General features: G+C 38.4%; 1 protein-coding gene across 1 annotated transcript in view; it reads left to right on the forward strand.

Moving 5' to 3' along the window:
• HYDIN (HYDIN axonemal central pair apparatus protein) overlaps window positions 1-20,857 on the forward strand; it is a 359,230-nt gene that overhangs the window by 51,599 nt on the left and 286,774 nt on the right. The window contains exons 5-7 of the mRNA XM_004387835.2: window positions 4,490-4,614; window positions 12,613-12,814; window positions 16,844-17,027. Coding sequence (XP_004387892.1) covers window positions 4,490-4,614; window positions 12,613-12,814; window positions 16,844-17,027 — 511 coding nt within the window. The remainder of the gene's footprint in view (window positions 1-4,489; window positions 4,615-12,612; window positions 12,815-16,843; window positions 17,028-20,857) is intronic.

Genomic DNA, 20,857 nt, shown 5'->3' on the forward strand with positions numbered 1-20,857 from the left:
TTGTCTAATTCTGAAATTTTATTGTTAATCTTCTGGATTTCTGATTGCTGTCTCTCTGTGGATTCTTGCAGACTGTTAAATTTGTCATTATGCTCTTCTCTAATCTTTTTATGTTCCTCTATTGCATGTTCTGCATTTTGTTTAATTTCCTTCCTGATCTCTTGAAGAGCTCTGTATATTAATCTTTTGTATTCTGCCTCTGGTAATTCCAAGAAATTTTCTCCCTCTGGAAAATTTCTAAATGCTTTATTTTCGGAGCTTGCTGAAGCCATCATGTTCTGCCTGTTTATGTGATTTGATATTGACTGTTGTCTCCGAGGCATCAATAAGTTATTATATTTATTTTTTTTATGTCTGCTTACTGTGTCCTAGCTTCTTGTTTTGTTTTGTTTTGATATGCTCTGATATGCTACTCGTATGAGCTAGCCCAATCACCAGTACCCCTGAAGCTCCAATGTTCTGCCACCAGGTCACCAGACCTGCCACTAATTATGTGAGCCCAATAGTCCACCCACTCCTCCTGTATGAATTCAGCTCTGGTGTCAGGGTAGTCAGCCACCAAGTGCGTGGTGCAGGCTCTCACCGACAGTCCTAGACAGGCATGGGTGATTGCTGTAGGCACAGGCATCTGGCTGCAGTAAGAGGACACATGCTAAGCAAGCAGGGGGCTGATGGCCACCCCCAAGTGTCCCAGAGGAAAGTGTATCCCTATTCCCTAGAGCATGTAGGTGGGTGGGTTTTGCAGCCAGAATATGAGCACCCAGTGCTGTTGGCTGGAGGGCACCTCTTATTCTTGGGCCCCTTTCGCAGGTGACTAAGTGGTGTGGGTGGAGCCACTAGTCCTCAGGCCCCTCATGTGGGTAGGTGAAGACCCTGCTTAATGGGCAGAGCAGTGTCAAATGTCATGAAATAGTTGAAATAGTTGAAGTTAAGACTTCAGGTATATACCTTGTTGTACTGTGGTAATGAGGGCCTACGCTGTTGAAACGGACCCACAGGAGTCTGTGCAGGAGGAAAGGCACTCAACATCTGTGGATCCCTTATGCCTGTGCCTAGGCAAAGCAGCTGTGCTTACCCTTAGTTCCTGGCTTAGGGGAGCTGGCAGATTATTTTTTCCCCCATTTGTTAATTTGTTCCCTCTCCAAGGGCAGGAGAATGGCTTAGGGTGCCTGATGGGTCTTACTTCTGGCCCAGAGGACTTGGCAGTTGCTGAAGCCATCCTGAACCCAGTGCAGAGCAGGGAGCAGGGAGGTAAATGGCAGAGAGGTTTTCCTCTAAGGGGGGTGTTTTGGATCCACGCGGTAGGCCAGATGCAAATACTTATCTTTTGCCAATCGAGGGGTGCTTCTCATTGGTTCTGGATGGCCAAGTAGATTCTGTGCCTCTGGGTCTCTCCTGATGTGGAAAACACCTCCCGAGCACCATTGCTTGCCTCACCGCTCACCCCTGAGCTGATCTGGGCTGAAGGTCTCCAGCTCCCTCTGGGTCAGGTCTGGCAACTCCTCACTGCTTCCAAACTGTCTCTCCCTCCCCCTGTCACTCAGTCTGATTCCTCAACTTTCCATTTGATATTCAGGGCTCCTAGATTGTCATATATAATTGATACACTTGTTTTTTTTCGGGTCTTTGTTGTAAGAGGGACCATTGGAAGCATCTGACTACTCCACCATCTTGGCCCTCCCTCCTGTTTTCTCATGTCTTAAATGCAAATAGCAATACAGTCACGCACTGCATAACGTCCTTGGTCCCATACTAGAGTAAATAAACCAAATCAGTTATTGTCGAGTCGATTCCGACTGTAGCAACCCTATGGAACAGAGTAGAACTCCCCCACAGAGTTTCCAAGGAGCAGTGGTAGATTCGAACTGCATACCTTTTGGTTAGCAGCCCGGCTCTTAACCACTACGCCACCAGAGTAAATTGTTGTTGTATGCCATCAAGTCAGTTCTGACTCATAGCAACCCTATAGGACAGAGTAGTACTGCTCCATTGGGTTTCCAAGGAGTGGCTGATGGATTCAAACTGCCAGCCTTTTGGTTAGCAGCCTGAGCTCTTAACCACTTTGCCACCAGGGCTCTACCAGAGTTGAGGCAGTCAAACGTGTAAAAGCCTGAGAAGTCAGAATGATAGGTGGAGATTCATGTTTTTTTGTTTTTTTGTTTTCAGATACGCACTTTCAAATGCTGCTGAAAGATCTAGCAGTATGAAAAAAAAATCTGTTACATTTTCTGACATAGTGTCCATGCATATCTTGGCACCTGCTATTTTCTAGTCTCTCTTTTATAGTGTAAATTACCCCTGAAAAGGTGAGAGGAGTTGGGATTTAGAGTATAATTGAAGAAACTGGCCTAAGGCAGGAGGAAATTGCATCTGTTTCACTGTAACTAGAGGAAATTTATGCAATTGTTGGTTTCATGGCTTCTATTTACTCTGAGAAGTGGAAGAGGGTTGAAAATGGAACATTTGAGGAGAGTAAAGGTTTGAAATTTCCACTGAGAAATTTGCAGCAGCAAGAGGCAAAGGAGAAGTATTGATTTGAAAGTGAAACATAAGGTTACTAAACAATATGAAGGTGGAAAATAAGGAAATGCTATTGCTCCTAATTTAGGCATGTTTGCACAGTGTCCAAGTCATATTACATCATATTTCACGGAACGTATCTTGGACATTAAGTGACGCATGACTGTACCTACTTTCTCAGGTTGTTTGAGGATTAAAGGAATTAACATATGGAAAGTGCCCAGTGTAGCATCTAGTGTAAAACATGCTCATGAAAAGTTGTTTCCTTTCCCTTTCCTTTCTTCTCAAAAGGAAACTAACTATAGTACAAGGTAAACTGAGAGGTCAAGTAACTTTCCAAGGTCATGTCAGAGTGGGTTTTGAACTCGTTCAGTTGGCTCCAGAGTCTAGACTAGAAACCACTACTTCATAGTGACTCTACAGCAGTGCCTGGGGGTTCATTCATATGGGAGAAGGACAGAAAAAGAAAGTGAGAAAATAAAGAAGTTAAAGGAAAGGGAGATCAAAGTAGAGAGCACCAGAGAGAAAATAAACAATTGCCCTACTAGAGGTACTGCAGTAATAATCTCAGGTACCAACTAGTGCTACCCTTGCTGTAAGCTCCTCACCCTCATAGCAGAAAGCTTAGGTTTTCTGAATTTAGCTTCATTATCCAAGGGAAGATTTAAGGAATAAAGAATCTAAAAACTGTTGTCATAGAAATAATCAGAAACAGCCTACCAGATAGATTGTACAGTACATTGCTTTGAAAAACTAGCAATTTAAAGAAGTGAAATGGACCATGGAAATAATTATTAAATGGGCTGGGTTTGCTATTTAGAAGGAAGAACTCTATAAGTTACTTAAGGTCATTTACGATTAGATCCAGCTTCTGTTTTACTACTCCCTTCCAGGACAATTAAACTAATATATTTCCTGTTCCCAAATCCCACCCCTCTTCCTCACAATGTCCACATCCCCAAATTCTATTTGCAAGACACAGAACTTACCACCAGTTTGCTTTTCCAAATGCACTGTCCACCCCTCTCCAGCCTGTTACCCAGGAGGCTAACCTGTATGGCCCAGGTCAACAGGCTCCCATGTCTTCTAGATTCTGGTTGGATTCAGCCAGTGGGCACCCTGGCAGGCAATCAGAGGGAAAGAGGATTCTAGATCAGAATACCATTTTCCCTGTCCCCTTCCCTGTGAAGCTACCCATCCTGGCTGTCTCCCTTGTCCAAAACTCCTTGCTCCTCATAAAGCAGCTCTCTCTCAGGACTCTCTCATTCTGGGTTTCAAATCCCCCCCTTCCCCATGGTTCTTTGGGCCTAGAGGTGGTAACAGCGCCACTGTTACTAACCCTGGACTATTGCATTATCCCTTGTAGCTCCTGTATACCCCTTCACCCCTTTTAAATAGACCCTTTGTTAAACATCCTTGAATTATTCGAATGTGAGTGTGGCATCTCTTTCCTTTTGAGATTCTGACTGATAACGTTTTTTCCTCTATGAATCTGTCTCTCCTCTGAACTCTTACAAAACTTGATATTATTCCTTTTGAAGGTACTGTTCTTTTGCCCTTTTATGACAATATTTGCATACATGTTTTATATCGTTCTCTTACTGCAATCTCAGTATCTTAAGGATAAGGGCTGGGTTTTATTCATTTGCCATCAGCCTAACAGAATCTGGTCACAGCAGGAAGACTCAGAAAATGTGAAATGAATGGCCAAATGGCAAGAACACCAACAAGAATATTATTTATTGCATCATTTAATTTTCCCTTACATTTGCTGACCTATTACTGTTACTTTATCATTAAAGCTGTAGTTCTTTCACTTTAGGGAGGAAAGTGTACTTCATGTCTGGACCACTAAAACGCAATGTTGGGTCTGACCCATCTGTTGCACTAGAACTCTCATCTCCTCTCTGCTACCCTATGCACTAGTCAAGAATGTATCATTATAGGTATATCTCTATGTGTGCTGCAGGCCTTTCTCTGTAGAGCCGTCTGATGGAACTCTTAACGTGGGAGAGACCATGCAACTGGAAGTGGAATTTGAGCCGCAGACTGTGGGCAATCACAGTGGAAGACTTATCGTGTGTTATGACACAGGTATGCATTATTCTCTGTTAAAAGTTCTGTATGTTAAGAGAGGTCAGAAGGGAAATATGAAGTAAAGCAGGAAATACTTCTTTCGATTGCATTAGAGTAAGCGAAGAACCACAAAGAACCAAAGAATAAATGCCTCCTGTAGAAGTTATGTCAAGCCAGGTATCAATCTGACCTAACTAGTTCCTCCAACTCTTGAAAGACTGGGGAATACAGAGCTCAGGAAGGAACCTATACTCAGAATTCCCACTGGTAGATTGAGGTAATGCGGATATAAATGGAAACTTGAGGGTAACTTAATACCCCATGGGCTTTCCATTTGATTTATTGCTGCAATCGTCTAACATTATCAAATATAAGCCCCTGTTCAGAATGTCCTGTGTGTGCCCACTAGTTTATGTAAGATCCAGTTACTTTAATCCTTAGAACATGCAGATAGCTTACTTCACATCTTACGTAAGTATAGGACTCTGTCTGTTGCCACTAACATTTTCTTAAAGGCCACATATTGCATAGTCAGGAAAATTACACATTGTTTTTGCAAATGTTTAGTTCGTGTTCATGTAGGCTACATGTACATTATGCAAGTCTCCAAAGTTGGTTTTCAAATTAATATTTTACCGTTGCCATTTATTATTTCATGATATTTCTCATTTCATTCTCACTTCCTTTTTACCCATTCATCATGATTGACCCAGATTCTCTTCATTAGAAGGGCATGGTAGGAAAAGAGCAACAAATGATATCCAGGTCACGGTTTAGAGTCACTGGCTTTGTGGATGCATATCTGAGCAGCACATTTCAAGCCCTTGCTGTGAGACCTGTGGTCAAGTGGTCCTGACTCCCAACATAACAACAACCCATAACCAGTGGCACAAATCTATACGTCTTATTCCTAGTGTTAGACATAACTCACTGGTTGCTAGCAAGAGAAACCTCATTTAAACTAGATTAAGCAAAATGGGGAACTTTTTGGCCCATGTAGCCACACTCTATTATTCAACTATTTACTGTATTATTACTCTACTATGCATTCCCACAAGATTTTATGTGTTGCCTTTTCATTAACACTTGATTCAAAATGTCTTAGAATTTCCTTTTTTTTTTCTTCTTTGACCCAGTAACAGTGTTACTTAATATTCAAACATTTGGGAATATTCTAGTTAGCTTTTTGTTATTGGCTTCTGGTTTAATTTTACAAGTGACAGAAAACAAATTCTATATGATTTCCGGCTTTGAAATTAGCTGAAACTTACTTTATAGCCCAGAGTATGTTCCAGTTTGGTAAGTGCACCTGAAAAGGGTACAAGTTCCACAAATATCAGTTAAGTCAAGTTTGTTAATAATCATGTTATTCAATCTGTATCTCTGCTAATTTTTTGTCTTCTTGTTTTATCATTTATTAAGAGATGATGCTAAAATCTACAATTATGATTGTTGATTTGGTGTTTCTCTTTATGGTGCTATCCTATTTTTGTTTTATATATTTTGAGGCTATGATATTTGCATATACATTTAGGATTATTATAACTTCCTGTTGAAGTAACCATTTTATCATTATGAATTGTCCCTTTTTATCTCTAGTAAGATTTCTGACATTAAAGTATACTTGGTCTGATATTTGTATAGTACAGTAGCTTTCTTTTGATTAGTGTGTGCATAGTATATCCCATCCATTCCTTTACTTTCAACTTTTCTGTGACCTCATGTTTGAAGTGTGACATTTATGTGTCACCTGGTTGTTATTTTCTTAAATCCAGTCTGAAAATCTTTGTCTTTCAGTTTTACTATTCAGTCATTTTATATTGAATGCTGTTACTGATATATTTGGTTTAAATCTTTTGTCTGTTAAGTAATTGTTTCCCGTTACAGGGAAATTCTTACCTCAATTTCGACAAAAACATTTGTATTATTAATGTTAATAGTGGATGGAATTGAAAAAAAATGAGTCTTTGTAAACGCAGTTATACATTTCTTTTATCTAGAGCTCCATATCTGGATAATCTGAGTTATCATTTTTGTTTATGTCACCATCCAAAACTAAGTATTGAAAGAATATGTGGCCTTAGAATTACCTTTGAATCACTATAAAAAAGAATGAAGCATAGTCATTCCTTTTGCTCTCACCAAAATAATTGTTGGTAAATATATTAAATTATCTTTAAAATATTATTTATTTCATCTTTATCTCATCTTTTTTAGTATTTTAGGTATATTTTAATACATTTTATGTTAGTATTCTTGTAAATGTGAATAATTTACAAATCAACAAATTAAATATTTTGGGGGTATAATGTTACAAATTTTATTTGATTGGATTTGAATCAAAAAACTTTTGAGACCAACTGGCTTAGATTGTTTATAGATTGATGGAACTAAAACTTGAGGGAAGATTTCAGTGATCATCTAATCTAGTCATTAGATTTTACAGATAAAACACTGAAGCCCTAAGAAATAAAGTTGTTTGCCCAAGGTCACATAACTAGTCGGAAGCACAATTAAAACCCAGACTCTGACTCTCTTAACTGCTGCATAATGCCTTTTCCACCGTAGTGGACTGTCTCCCTCATCTCTCATATTACCACATAAGCATTTTTACTCCTTTAATCTGTTGACTTTGAAACGATGCTGCATTCTCCCAAAGGCCCTCGCTCTTAATTTTACTTTTATATAAGTATGTGGAATGACATTCATCCTTTCCTGTGGGAAAGGAAAGGTAGGTTGAACCACAGTGAATATTTGCTTATTAAAATTGAATCATGCATGGAAAAGTTGGTTTCCACACCCTGAGGTTTTAGTGGCAACCTTGGTGCATGAATGCAGTCATTTTCTGAAGATTGCAGACAGAGGTAAAATGTCTTGTAGCATTTTGCCTTATATAAAATGAACTGCTAGTAAGAATATGCTTTCATCTTTATTGTGGGTTATCAATGCCCAGATCCTATAACCTTCCATTAGTGGAAAACAGTAATGACTCCCTAGCAATTAATTATGGAGGTTTTCCCAAGCAGCCATGATCATTGGCTTCTCATTTCACTAAATAAGCATCTGATTAAACTTTCTGCAGCTGTTTGAAGTATGAATTGATTTGAGGAGAGAAGTTCTATCATGGGCTGTTGATGAAAGTCTTTTCAAACTTCCCCAGAACCATGTTCCAGAAGGAGAAGCATTGATATTCCTCAGCAGGAAGTACTCAGTCACATTTCTAGCAGTTATGTTTGTGTCCTTCAGTCTTTGGTCCTCCACTGGATATATTCTTGATTAAATGCAGCTAAACAAACAAACAAAAAAAAACCCTTCATTGCTATCAAGTCGATTCCAACTCATAGCAACCCTATAAGACAGAGTAGAACTGCCCCGTAGGATTTCCAGGGGGCGGCTGGTGGATTTGAATTGCCAGCCCTTTCGTTAAGAGCTATGGCTGTTAACAGCTCTTAACCACTGCGCTGCCAGGGCTCCACGAAATGCAGCTAGGAGGAGACATTGTGTTTTTCTGACAACTGATTTTGAACCAGTGTTCTAACAATTAAAGAGGTCAAGTATAAAACAATAGCAATATCATAATTTACTAACATTTTCTGGACCCAGAATTTTCTCTCCTTCCCTCCTCCTTCTCCCTGTGGGTTTCCTTGTGTAGTGAAATCAAATTTGGTTAGGCAATTAAAAGAAGTGGAGTAACTTGATACGTTTTATGAACTAATCTCTGCAGAAGAAGTTAAGAACACAGTTGTTTAAAGCTACGTTCATAACAACAAAACAAAAATAGCAACCAGTAAACTAGTTCTATCGTTTCAATAAAACTGAGAAGTATTGAAATGATTATTTATCTATTAAGAGACAAATAGTTAATTGCTTACATTTGCACTTTACAAGATATTGAAAAACTGTATATAATCTAAGAGTTCAAGGGGCTATTAGTATTCAGAACACACTTTAAAAAAAAGTCTTTTTGAGCCTTTCAGTACTTGAATGAGCACTAGAAGTCGGAGCACAACAGAGTTTTCTTTAATGCCTGGTGAAGTTGCTGTCACCTTACAGGTGAAATTAACCACTAGCATAATCAGGAAATAGAGCTGATGTACTTATTCAGCTTTTTAAAAGTATTATGTTCCATACTGAAGAGATATTTCAGTGCAGGAGTTAGAAGTTGGCAAGTAGACTTTTTTCCCCAAAGGTGTGATGTACTACTACTGAATATATTAGCAGCCATACTATTAGTACTTTATAGGACAGCTTTACAGTCATTTATATATTTGACTGTAGTAAGTTTTCTACAATTCTCAAGAAATTCATGTTTTTCTCCTAAAGGCCAATAAAGGAATACCAAAGTATAACATAGTAAGGAATTTGGTGTGATATATTTTTCAAGTGACATTATTAGGTAATACCTATCTGAATATACCTATACAAACTTAATATGAACTTTGTTTCAACTGTGTGATGATAATAGTTATAAACATGTGCCATTATAATTAGATAATCTAACAAAACATTTTTATTGTAAAAAATATAAATTAAAAAAATTGTGGTAAGTATATATTTAATAAAACATTTGCCATTTCAACATTTTTAATATATTCTCTTCAGTGACATTAATTACATTCATGTACCACCAGTGGTTAAGCACTCAGCTGCTAACCAAAAGATTGGCGGTTTGAACCTACCAGCTGCTCCATGGGAGAAAGATGTGGCAGTCTGCTTTCCTAAAGGTTACAGCCTTGGAAACCCTGTAGGGCAGTTCTACTTTGTCCTGTAGGATCGCTATGAGTCAGAATTGAGTTGATAGCAACGAGTTTTTTGGTTTTAATTACATTCATCGTGTTATACTACCATCACCACTGTCCATTTCCAGTTTTTTCCATCATTCTTAACAGAAGCTCAGGGCTTTAAAGGCAATGGAATCATTCCTTCATCTTTTTCTTTTTTTTTTCCTCTTGGTTTTTGTATTTTGTGGTTTAGGAAAGAGAGTTACAGAAATTATGACTCACTGATTGTTAGGGATTGTTTAGAGAAATGGAATGAGGCTTCTGTAAAGTACATAGCAAATGAAGACTATCAAATCATTCCATATATCCCCTATGTGTCAGAGTAGAACTGTGCTCCATAGGTTTTTCAGTGGCTGATATTTTGGAAGTAGCTTGCCAAGCCTTTCTTCCATGGCACCTCTGGGTGGACTTGAGTGGCCTAACTTTTGTAGCAGCCTAGCACATTAACCATTTGCAGCAGCCAGGGACTCCCTCAAATCATTAGGTGTTTTAGTTTTTAAAGGGACGTTAAAACAAACAAAAAACACCAAACCCATTGCCATTGAGTCGATTCTGACTCATAGCAACCGTATAGGATAGAGTAGAACTGCCCATATGGTTTCCAAAGAGCTGCTGGTGGATTTGAACTGCCAACCTTTTGGATAGCAGCCGAACACTTAACCACTGTGCCACCAGGGCTCCAGAGAAACATTAGAGGACATCTGTTTAACTGCCTTCATTTTAGAGTAAACTGAGGCTCAGAGATGTTAAATGGCTTTACACCTAAGTGGTAGAGCCAGAATTTGAACCCGGGCCTTTGGGACCCTCTGAGGCCAGGGTACAATTCAACACTGCCTTCTGTGTGGATTAAGAATTCTGATTTTGGCATTGCCACTGGTGTGCTGGCTAAGCTTAGTTAAGTTGCTTAATTTTAGTTTCCCGAACTCTTCAGAGTACTCAAAGAAATTTGGTTCAGCGATTCACTAGAGTGGTAAATTTGACCTGCTGTGACCAAGAGATGAGAAACTCACTTTCCATCAACTTGTTAGTTCCCTAGAGAATCTATGGCTCCACTCATATATTTTATTTAGTGTCCTCCTCTATCGTCTGAAAGTACTGAAACCACAGTATGAAATGTATTGTGTATAGCTAGTTAGTTAGTTAGTTAATTAGCTTTGTTCGTATATGTTTTTGCTTGATCGATAGTAGCAAAATTGGCAAGAGGAAATGAAACCTTCTACAAAATTTATCTTTACTGGGACATAATAAATGACTGTGGCTAACCCCATTTACAATGATTGCAACACTCAACCCCAGAAACTGAGACGGGAACAGGCACTCCAACAGCATAGAAAACACTAAAGCTGAGCACAGCATCCTTACCCATTCCTGCAAGCATAACACCCCTTTCATCCAATCTTCTAAGTAGCTAGGATCAGGGTGCCCTTTTTAAGATTGTCTTCATGACATACCAGTGTGTGTAAAAACACCAGGGAACTACTTCAGCAGCTGTGATGGCAAAAGAAAAGTTATTGCTTCCTTCACTTTGTGGATCTGGAGATTTTGGGAAGATAGAAATGAAAAAAAAAAAAAAATCAATACTAGATAGTTCTTGAAAGGATGATTCTAGTGGTTCTGTTGCTATATTTCTGGGGAGGAAGACTTTGTAGCAAGCTCCTCATAGAGATGATGCTAGTCTTTCTGACCCCTAGATTTGTATAAAATTATCCCTTAGATCTTTTTCCTTAGTTATTTTTTTAAAATAATATTTTATTGTGTTTTCGGTGAAGGTTTACACAGAAGTTTAAGTTCCCGTTCACAGTTTCTACACAAGTTGTTCGGTGACATTGATTACATTCTTCACAATGTGTGAACGTGCTCGTTATTTCCATCTGATTGTTCCATTTCCATTAATCTAGTTCCCTGCCCCTTATATTCTCATCTTTATTTTCAAGTAATTGTTGACCATTCAGGAACCCTGTTGGTGCAGTGGTTAAAGCGCTCTGCTGCTAACCGAAAGGTCGGAGGTTTGAACCCACCAGCTGCTCTGCAGGAGAAAGATGTGGCAGTCTGCTTCCATAAAGATTTACAGCCTTGGAAACCCTATGAGGCAGTTGTACTCTGTCCTATAAGGTCACTGTGAATTGGAATCGACTCGGTTTTGGTTTTGGGTTGACCAGTTGGTCTTATATAGGTGATTTTTTTAAAGGAGCATAGTATTTATGGGTGTCCTTGGTTAATTTTTTAAATGATGAAATATTTCAAATAACCACAAAATCACAGAGAATAATAAATAGGCATTATATTTAACACATCTCAACATTTTGCCATACACTTTTCCTTCAGATGTTTTATTGTTCAGGTAATTAAACTGGTTATAGATTTGAAACCACCTTGTTAATCTTTCCGACTCCATTTCCCATGTTCTGTTCCTCAGAAGTGAACTGGGTATGGTTTTATGCTATTTTTACATATTTACTTATCCATAAACAATATATAGTATTGTCTCAAGTGGTTTTAAATTTCACATATATGGTATCATACTATACATATCATTTTCCAACTTGCTTTTTTTATTCAGTGTCTTAAGATTTAAGCGTGTAGATGCACATAGCTCTAATTCATTTTAACTAATGCATCACATTCCAATATGTAAAAATATTACAGTTTTTCTGTTCTCCTGTTGAGTATTTAGGCTGTTCCTAGTTCTTTGCTATTATCAATAGTGCTTCAATGAGCATCTATGTACATGTCTTCTTGTACAAATATGTGAGACTTGCCTTTAGGATAGATACCTAGAAGTGCAATTTGCTGGGTAGTAGGAAAAATGTATCTTGAGATTGGTTGTTGTTGTATTGTTAGTTGCCACCAAGTTGATCCCAACTCATGGCAACCCCATGTGCGCAGAGTAGAACTGTTCCATAGGATTTTCAAGGCTGTGACCTTTTGAAAGCAGAGCTCCAGGCCTGTCTTCTGAGGTGCCTCTGGGTAGGTTCCAACTGCCAACCTTTTGGCTAGTAGTTGAGTGCTTAACAGTTGAGATTTACTGGATACTAAGTAGTTTTGATTCTCTATAACCACACCAAGCATAATATTTAAGTTTTCTGGTTATTTCTGATCCCTGGATTGATGGGGGGAAAAAGGATGAAATGTCTAATGTTTGTGTTATATTCCCTAACTTCAGTTTAGGGAGGGGGAAAGCCTAGAAATGTGATTCTAGAATAAATCTTAAAATGTATGCTTTGTTAATTCCTAGGTGAAAAAGTGTTTATGTCTTTGTATGGCGCTGCCATCGACATGAATATAAGGCTGGACAAGAATTCCTTGTTCATCGAGAAAACCTACATATCTTTGGCCAACCAGCGAACTATAACCATTCACAATCGCAGTAATATCATCGCCCATTTCCAGTGGAAGATATTTGCTAACCAGGATGAGGAGGATAGAGAAAAGAATAGGTTTGTAAGAAAAATCACCTATATGCTGTGATGTTGGGAAATGTAAAACTCAATTATTATGAAAAACCATTGACTTTTTTAATAAGTTTCTAAGCAACTCAAACAATGTCACATTTTCATAACTGGGTTCCAGTTAGTGCCTGATGCCCCCTTGGAGCTGTTCTTCTAAAGTCCCCAAGCTGAGCTATGTGGAACCATCTTCAGCTAACCTTAACCTTGTCATAACTTATCAGTAGCTAAACTCCTATACTTTAAAGACCCGATATGTTCATGCTTCATTATTCTTCCGAAAATAATCTATGCATCTGTATTTCCTTTCAGAATCTTAACCCTGTTGATCAGGTTTAATAAAGAGTTTTTAAAAATAACATCTTTTGGATTGAGACCAATGTGGAGTTTGTTTTTCAGTGAAAAAATATTTCCAGAAAATATGAAGAATGAAGAAAAAAAAAGGCTTAGATATAACGGCCTTTATATTCTCAGTTTTAGTAGCATTGCTCCGTCCCTGCACACCACATAATTTAATAATGATTTTTTGTTGGTATCTTTAATCTCCTGCTTTTCAAAGCGATACTTCAGGCAGTGGAGAAGATTTGTAAAATGTAGAACCAAAATGTTTTAACTAATCTCATCACTGTTAAATTTTGAATATTTCTTTTTACTAAATCCGTCCTTGCCTCCAATTTCATTTTTATCTCCTTCCAACCTCTTTGAATTAGCATTTTTGCTGCTTTCATTGGAATTTCTTTCAGGTTTTTCCCCCCTTTTCCATTTTCATTAAAGATTGGCACTGTGAAGCTTCGAAGCTTTGTTTAAAACCAAGTTAGTAAGTGATAAAAATAAAAGCTTGTAGGTCCGTGGAAACCAGGCAGAAATCTCTTAGGGTGCTGCCCTAATTGAATCAGAGGGAGCTGTGACAATGACAGGACACAGCGGACCAAGAAGCCTTGTCATTCAGACAATGAGCTTTAATCACTGGATTGCCACTGTGCTATCTTTAAAAAGTGAGAAAAGAAAAGTCTTTCCTGTCTAAAAACTTCATTTTGCCCTATGGTATTAAAATACCAGTGGTTTAAAAAGGCAAGAGAAAACAGCTCATCCTCTGCTTGATTTGTCCTGATTTCCCAATTAACATGCACTTACCAGCCATCAGCACAGCCTAGACATGTTTAAAGATAGCGTGGAAGCAGGTACAAATAAAGAGGAATAGCAGTAAAAGTAGTATTTTGATATCATATCTGCCCTGTGGGCATAATGTTTTGGGGAGAACAATACACGTTTGATAAGAGGGAACCTGGAAAATTCTGTACTGCTTCAATATGAAAACTGATTAACATTTAATTTAAAAAATAACTTTTCTATTTATAAATTCTATGTATTATTTTGACTATCCATTGACTATGTTTTATTTGCTATTAATACATATTCAGTGAGTGTTGTTGTTAGGTGCCGTCAAGTCAGTTCCAACTCATAGCGACCCTATGTACAACAGAACGAAACAATGCCTAGTCTTGTGGCATCCTCACAGACATTGCTATGTTTGAGCCCTTTGTTGCAGCCACAGTGTCAATCCATCTTGTCGAGGGTCTTCCTCTTTTTTCTGACCCTCTACTTTAGCAAGCATGATGTCCTTCTCCAGGGACTGGTCCCTCCTGGTAACATGTCCCAAGTACGTGAGATGAAGTCTTGCCATCCTTGCTTCTAAGGATTATTCTGGCTCCTTAGAATTTAAAAAATAAAGACAAGTACAAAGATGAAGATATAAATATATTATAATCTTACAACCTAGAGAAAACTACTCTTTAGATTTTGGTATATCTAAATCTGCTCTTTTTCCCAATAAGTATGTTTTCTTTCTTTTTTTACCTTTTTATTACAAAATTGGGATTACTCTATATATTCCATTTTGTAACCTGCTTTCTCACCTTAAAATGTTTAAGACATCTGAAAATTCTACTAAACATTCTTCTCTAATGCCATTTTAGTAGCTGCTTAGTATTCTATTGATACAGATGCATCACAGGAGGCAGTGTAGCATACTGGCTAACACCAGAGGATTCGGATTACAAAAAAAAAACCTAATTTGAAGTCTAGGCTCCATTTAAGGGGCACTGATGGCACAGTGGTTAAGCACTCAGCTGCTAACCGAAAGGTCAGCAGTTTGAACCTAACCAGCTGCGCTCCGTGATAGAAAAGACCTGGCAATCTGCTTCCGTAAAGACTATAGCCTAGGAAATCCTATGGGACAGTTCTACTCTGTCCCGTAGGATTTCTATGAGTCGGAATCAACTCCATGGCACACAGCAACAACAACAGGCTCCATCTATTAGCTGTGTGGGCTTGTACAAGTTACTTAACCATTCTGAGCCTCAGTTTCATCATCTGTAAAATAGAAATGATGATGATAATAATAGTAATTAACCTCATATTGAGTTGTTATGAGCATTAAATTATGTGATGCATATGAAACGTTTAGCAAGTACTCTATAAATGTTAATGTTTATGATTCCCATTATTTGTTTAGCCAATCCCTCATTATCTTACATCAAATTTCCCCACATTTTTGTTTGCTATTATTGCCGGCACTTAGATGAACATCTTTGTAGCTGTGTGTTTGTTTATATCCATGATTGTTTCTTTAAAATTTAGTCCTAGAAGTGGAATTTATTGTTTCAAAGAGTATGCAACGTATTAGTCTTCCAGGTATGTATCAAATAACAAAATAAAAAAAAAATGGTTTCCTTTCTTTGAAAAAAAGGAAGACTAAGCTGTCTTTAATTTGCCCTGCTCTGCCTAGCAGTATAGAGGGACTGTTCCTCTGGTTACCTTGGACACTGCTTCCTACCTAGCAATCAAAATGCTTTCTTCATTGGAACCAGAACATACTGAAACTATTTCTTCAATTTCTTTATGCTAGGTGACCAAAGGACCCTGGGTAGTGAAATTAATTTAAAAAAAAAAAAGTGTTATTTGGCAGTACTGAGCATGTAGTTTGCATGAAATCATTTAAAAAAAAGTTGGAGCTGGGACAGGAATTCAGTGACTCTGAACTCCTACCAACATTCACATTGTTAAATAATTTGTCTCTCACTACCTGGTAATACCAGTAAAATGTTGGGAGAATGATCAAATGTGTCCTAGAAGGAGACAAAAGTCAGTCTGCAAAGTTCAGGTGAAGTAATTGATGCCAGGAGTAATATGAACACACCTTCGGTGAGGGTAATAGTTGGGGGACTGGGGAGAGCTGTTTCTAACTTATCATGATACATTATTAGATGCTAGAGAGAGGGAGAAAAGGAGATGTCTTTAGGTGCAGTTTGAGCATTTTATAAGCTTGACAGTTCGGTAATTGCTTATGATTGACACAGGGAGAAAACTGGTATTTACTGGACAGCTGCTATGTCTCAGGAACTGCACCAGGTCCTTTATCACATTTAATTCTCAAAACATCTTTATGATGGAGGGACTCCTATTATTTCTACTTTATAGGTGAAGACATTGAGGCTTAGAGGAATTGGATAACTCCCAAAGTCACAGAGCTAGTAAATAAATAGTAAAACCAGTTTCCAAACCTAGTCCTTGCTAGCTCCAGCTTCTATTCTCTAGGAAGCTAACAGCTGAGAAAGAATTAAGCCTAAGCAAGTTTAAAAGGTATAAAATCATTCTTGAGAGTGTGAGAGGTAGGGTAGAAGTTAAGTATTTAAAAATCACCCTAGAAAACACAGTTACCTAAAAGAAAATATTTGTCCAGATAAACATAAGAGCCCAGGAGTAAGCAAATGGGCATTGAGTGGGAAGGGAAGCTAGGGAGGACTTCCTAAAGGAAATGACTAAAAATGAGGAAACTGAGACTCTGAGAGGTAAAAGCACAAGGTTGCCCAGCTAGGATGTTACAGACTCAGAGCAAGGAGGGACTATTCCAGGGTGATAGGTGAGGACGTTTCCAGGAGGATGAACTAGAAGGCAACCCTTTACAAGTTTATCATGGGAGTACCAAAATGAATCTCACAATGTCTGTATTTTCTTTAGGGTCTGTGAGGATCTGATCAAAGAAGAAAAGAATAAGACTGACGAGTTTCTCGAAGAGTGCATTGTTGATCCATCACTCCGAGAACGTCTTTCCATTCTCTCCCGCACCTTTGAGAATCAGAGAAGGCTGGTTCAGGGAGACAACATGCTCTTCTTGAATAACATTTTCACTGTCGAGCCCCTGGTAAGTACATGTATAAAATCTGACCCTATACTAAACATAAGTAGGAGTGCAGGACATGTTTCAATGGGAGGATTCAATGGAGTGAGTACTCAACTCGTGATTTCTAAAAGCCTGAAGAGTCTATCTGAAGAGCCTCATCATCATTATGAATGAATGAAGGTTATTGAGAATAATGCTCACAGGTCACATTTATAGAGCATTTTCTATGTGCCAGTCACTGTGTTAAGTGAGAAATTTGATAACTTACTCAAGGTCAGTAGTGAGAAATTCATCCCTCTAGAACAGAGTTTCTCAGCCTTGACACTATTGACATTTGGGACTGAATGATTCTTTGTTATGGAACCGACCTGTACATTGTAGGACCTTTAGTAGCATCCCTGACCCCTACCCACTAGATGCTAGTTGTGACAACCAAAAATTTCTCCAGACATTGCCAAATATCCCCTGGCAGGCAAAATTACCTGGATTGAGAACTGCTCAGTCCTTAATTCACTCATGAATACCTATTGTCTGCATGTTCTGTACCGGATACTGTGTGTATACCAGGTACTGATGAACAAAACAGACATAGTCCTTGCCCTCATAGGCTAGCTAGTGAGAGCTGAGCCAGAATTAGAACAGGGTCTGTTTGATTCTACATACCAAATTCTTAATCACTCTCCCGTAATGCCTTAAAATAAAAGTAGCTAGCATCTTCTGTATTTACTATGTGCTAGGCATTGTGGTAAAAACTCTGTGTGCATTACCTCATACTTAGCAGGCATAGAATGATGTGAGATTAAAAACTGATGGGAGTTGAGAAAGCCTACAGCTAGTTAGAGCTTCTGGATTGTTACCTTTCAAACCACTTGGAGAGAAGACATGGGCACAGGGACACATTCAAACACAAGGTCACTTGTGGGAAGTGCCACTGAATTGTGTAGACCCATTTTCCTTACATCTGCTCTTCCAAATTGTTATTAAGTGGTATAACATGGAAAAGAGGTTCTATGGCTAAATGGGTTTGAGAAACACTGGATTAAATATTGTTTGAAAGGTTTCTTTATTATAAGATTTGTAAAAGTCTTTAATATGCTAATATGCATTGTTAATCTCCAAGAGAGAGCTTTCCCCAAACTTATTTGTCATGGAATCCTTTTATCCCTGAACATTCTCTGTAACTAGTGTTTTGTGGGACCCGCTGTGTGAAATGCTGGTGAAGACAGTAAATACAGTAGTTCAGAGGCTTACGTGATTATCATAGACAAGACTTTTTAGGGAAGGCTTCTTGAGAAGAGAGCCTTGAACTGGGCTTTGCAGGATAGGACTTTTGAAGAACAAAATTGGGGATGTGCATGCCATGGCTCATCCTTGGTTTTGTGAGTGGGCCAGTTTGCTTTAAGTAAAGTGCTCAAGGTAGAGTTGTAGGTTGAGGCCAACTCTTTGTCAGAAGAGAAGACTGACAGTTAAGCAAAGTGATCTTCAGATATGATGGATTAGACCAGCAAGAGTTTAAAACGGTGAACATACAGTCTTGGAAGGATAGGGCATGTTCTAAAAGTAAAAGTAGATCAATTCCAGAGATGCTCAAAAGGGAATTATGGATCTATGCAGACAAGTGGCTGAGTCCAGTGAGCTGGGCTGAGTCAGGGAAGAACAGTCAGACATGGTAATCTTAGATGTACCTACCAGCAAGGTCCACAGTGTAGGCAGTTCAAGACTCTTCCCAGATGGCTGTGGAACTCCAGGTTGTTGATTGCTGTTTCTGTTCCTCATTGCCTTCTGGGAGTGGATGGCTCTCAGATCACTGACATGGTGGACAGGAGGAGGTGAGAAGCCCACAGGTGAGTCCTGAGCATTTCTAACAGAAGTAAAAAGATTAGCGTTACCTCAGATTTTCTTCTCCTCATGCTCTCTTCCATAACCTAGTTTATTTCCAGAGCTTCATGATGGAAATATATGTGTGTTAAAATATGACATTTAATATGATTGGTTTTGGAGTCTAGATAGAAACTGAATTGAATATTCTCATCATAAGGCATCTTTCAACCATTAGGGGAAAAATTTTTTAAAATAGTATACATGGAAATGGTATTTTTTAATTAAATTGGCTAATTTTGTTTATATTGTGTAAAAAAAAAAAATTGCCAGAAACAGAATAGTCCTCCACTAAGAAGTCTTTGACCCACTTAAAATATCAGTAGTCATTATGGAATCTGTAATGATTTTGTCTTTTCTGTATGCTGTTCAGTTTTTCTTCTCATAATAGCATTCATTAGCTGGATCTGACAATTTTTCTAAGATAAAAATGAAGATGTGATGAAAACGAAGGCATGAAACTTTCCTAGTATCTCCGTAAGGCTATTCTGGTCAAAACAGCAGAGCTCAGTGTCAGCTACTGTGAATTATTTATTTATGTTAAAAACTTTCTTTTTCCCTACTTAAAGATCCTGATAGTTTTATACAACTACAGCTCCTGAACATGAGTGTAATATAATCTTACCTTGTAAATTACTTTTGAAGGTATTTGATGGGAAAATTCTGCCATTTACTTGCATCTTAACTCAAATGTGAACTGTGGGTGTTTTCCACAGTTGAGATTTTGGGTTTCTGATATAGGTAAATAAGTGCTACAGGAGTTCCTGATGAAAGGATGGGAAAAGCTTTATAGAAGAGATGAGATCTGTACTGAATCTTGGAGGAAGGGTAAGATTTAATTAAGTGGAAAGGGAAGAGGAGAATGTTTCCAACTGGGGAAATTATGAAAACAAAGGAAAGAGAAACTGTTAGGTTCAGGACATATTAAGTAACAATGAGTATATTGTTGGACATATTAAGTAACAATGAGTATATTGTTACTTAATATTTAACAATTCTCAGTTTTTCTGAAGCAGAGGTTAAGCAAAAAAGAAGAAATGAGGCCAAGAAAGAGAGTAGAGGAAATCTGGTTTGCCATGCTAGCATGTAGTGCTTTAGCCTACAGACTATTGTCTCCTACCGTGCGATGCTGGAAACACTGGATGGTAATGTGTGTCCCTTGCAAAAAAATAGTTTTACAGTCAAATAAGTTTGGGAAATACTGTTTCAAAAGATTGATTCTCCAAGTGGTAGAGTGCAAGCAGCGTTCCCCACAAACCCCTCTTCCCGCAGAGTGTAAACCAAACTCGGTGTTCTGTAGATCATAGTTTGGTAAATGGTGCTGAGGGTATCAGAGACTCACTGCAGGGTTTGGAGCAGGAGCACGATGTGCTTAGGGTGTTTTAGAAAGATTATGCTGGTAACCATGTATGGGTTAAATTGGAAAAGGGTGGACAGCAGTTCAGATGGGTGGTTCAAGTAAGCAGGGGATATATACTAGTGCAGGAAGGATCAGGGAGACTGGACATCTCTGCAGGTAAGTTCAGAGTGATGTGTGAGGATGATGAGGACCTGGAACAGCTCAACAATGACTAGAAAGCAAAGGCAGATATGAGAAACCTTCAAAAGGAAGACACTAACATGCTTTTTGAATGGCTGTTGAAGGTGAAACAGCATGAGGAATCATGTGTCTCCTCAGATCTGTACTGGCATGCTTGAGAGAATTATGTTGTCTTTGAAAGAAATTAGCAAAGCCAGAAGTCCTGGTTTAAGTCCTAGCTTTGCCAATAGTAAATGTGATCTTAAAAAAGCCATTTGATCTCCCTTGGCCTCAGTTGCCTTGCACACAAAACGAACGTACTGGAGTAGATCATTTTGATCCTTCCAACTCATAAGTTCTGATTCTCCAATTGGGATGAAACTCTGAGCTCCTTAAGGTCAAGGAGCGCCTCATCCTCATCTTGTGCCCAATGCCTAGCACAGTGGCAGTAAAC

This window comes from Trichechus manatus, unplaced genomic scaffold (assembly GCF_000243295.1).
Source record: "Trichechus manatus latirostris isolate Lorelei unplaced genomic scaffold, TriManLat1.0 scaffold00194, whole genome shotgun sequence".
NCBI classification, from domain to species: domain Eukaryota; kingdom Metazoa; phylum Chordata; class Mammalia; order Sirenia; family Trichechidae; genus Trichechus; species Trichechus manatus.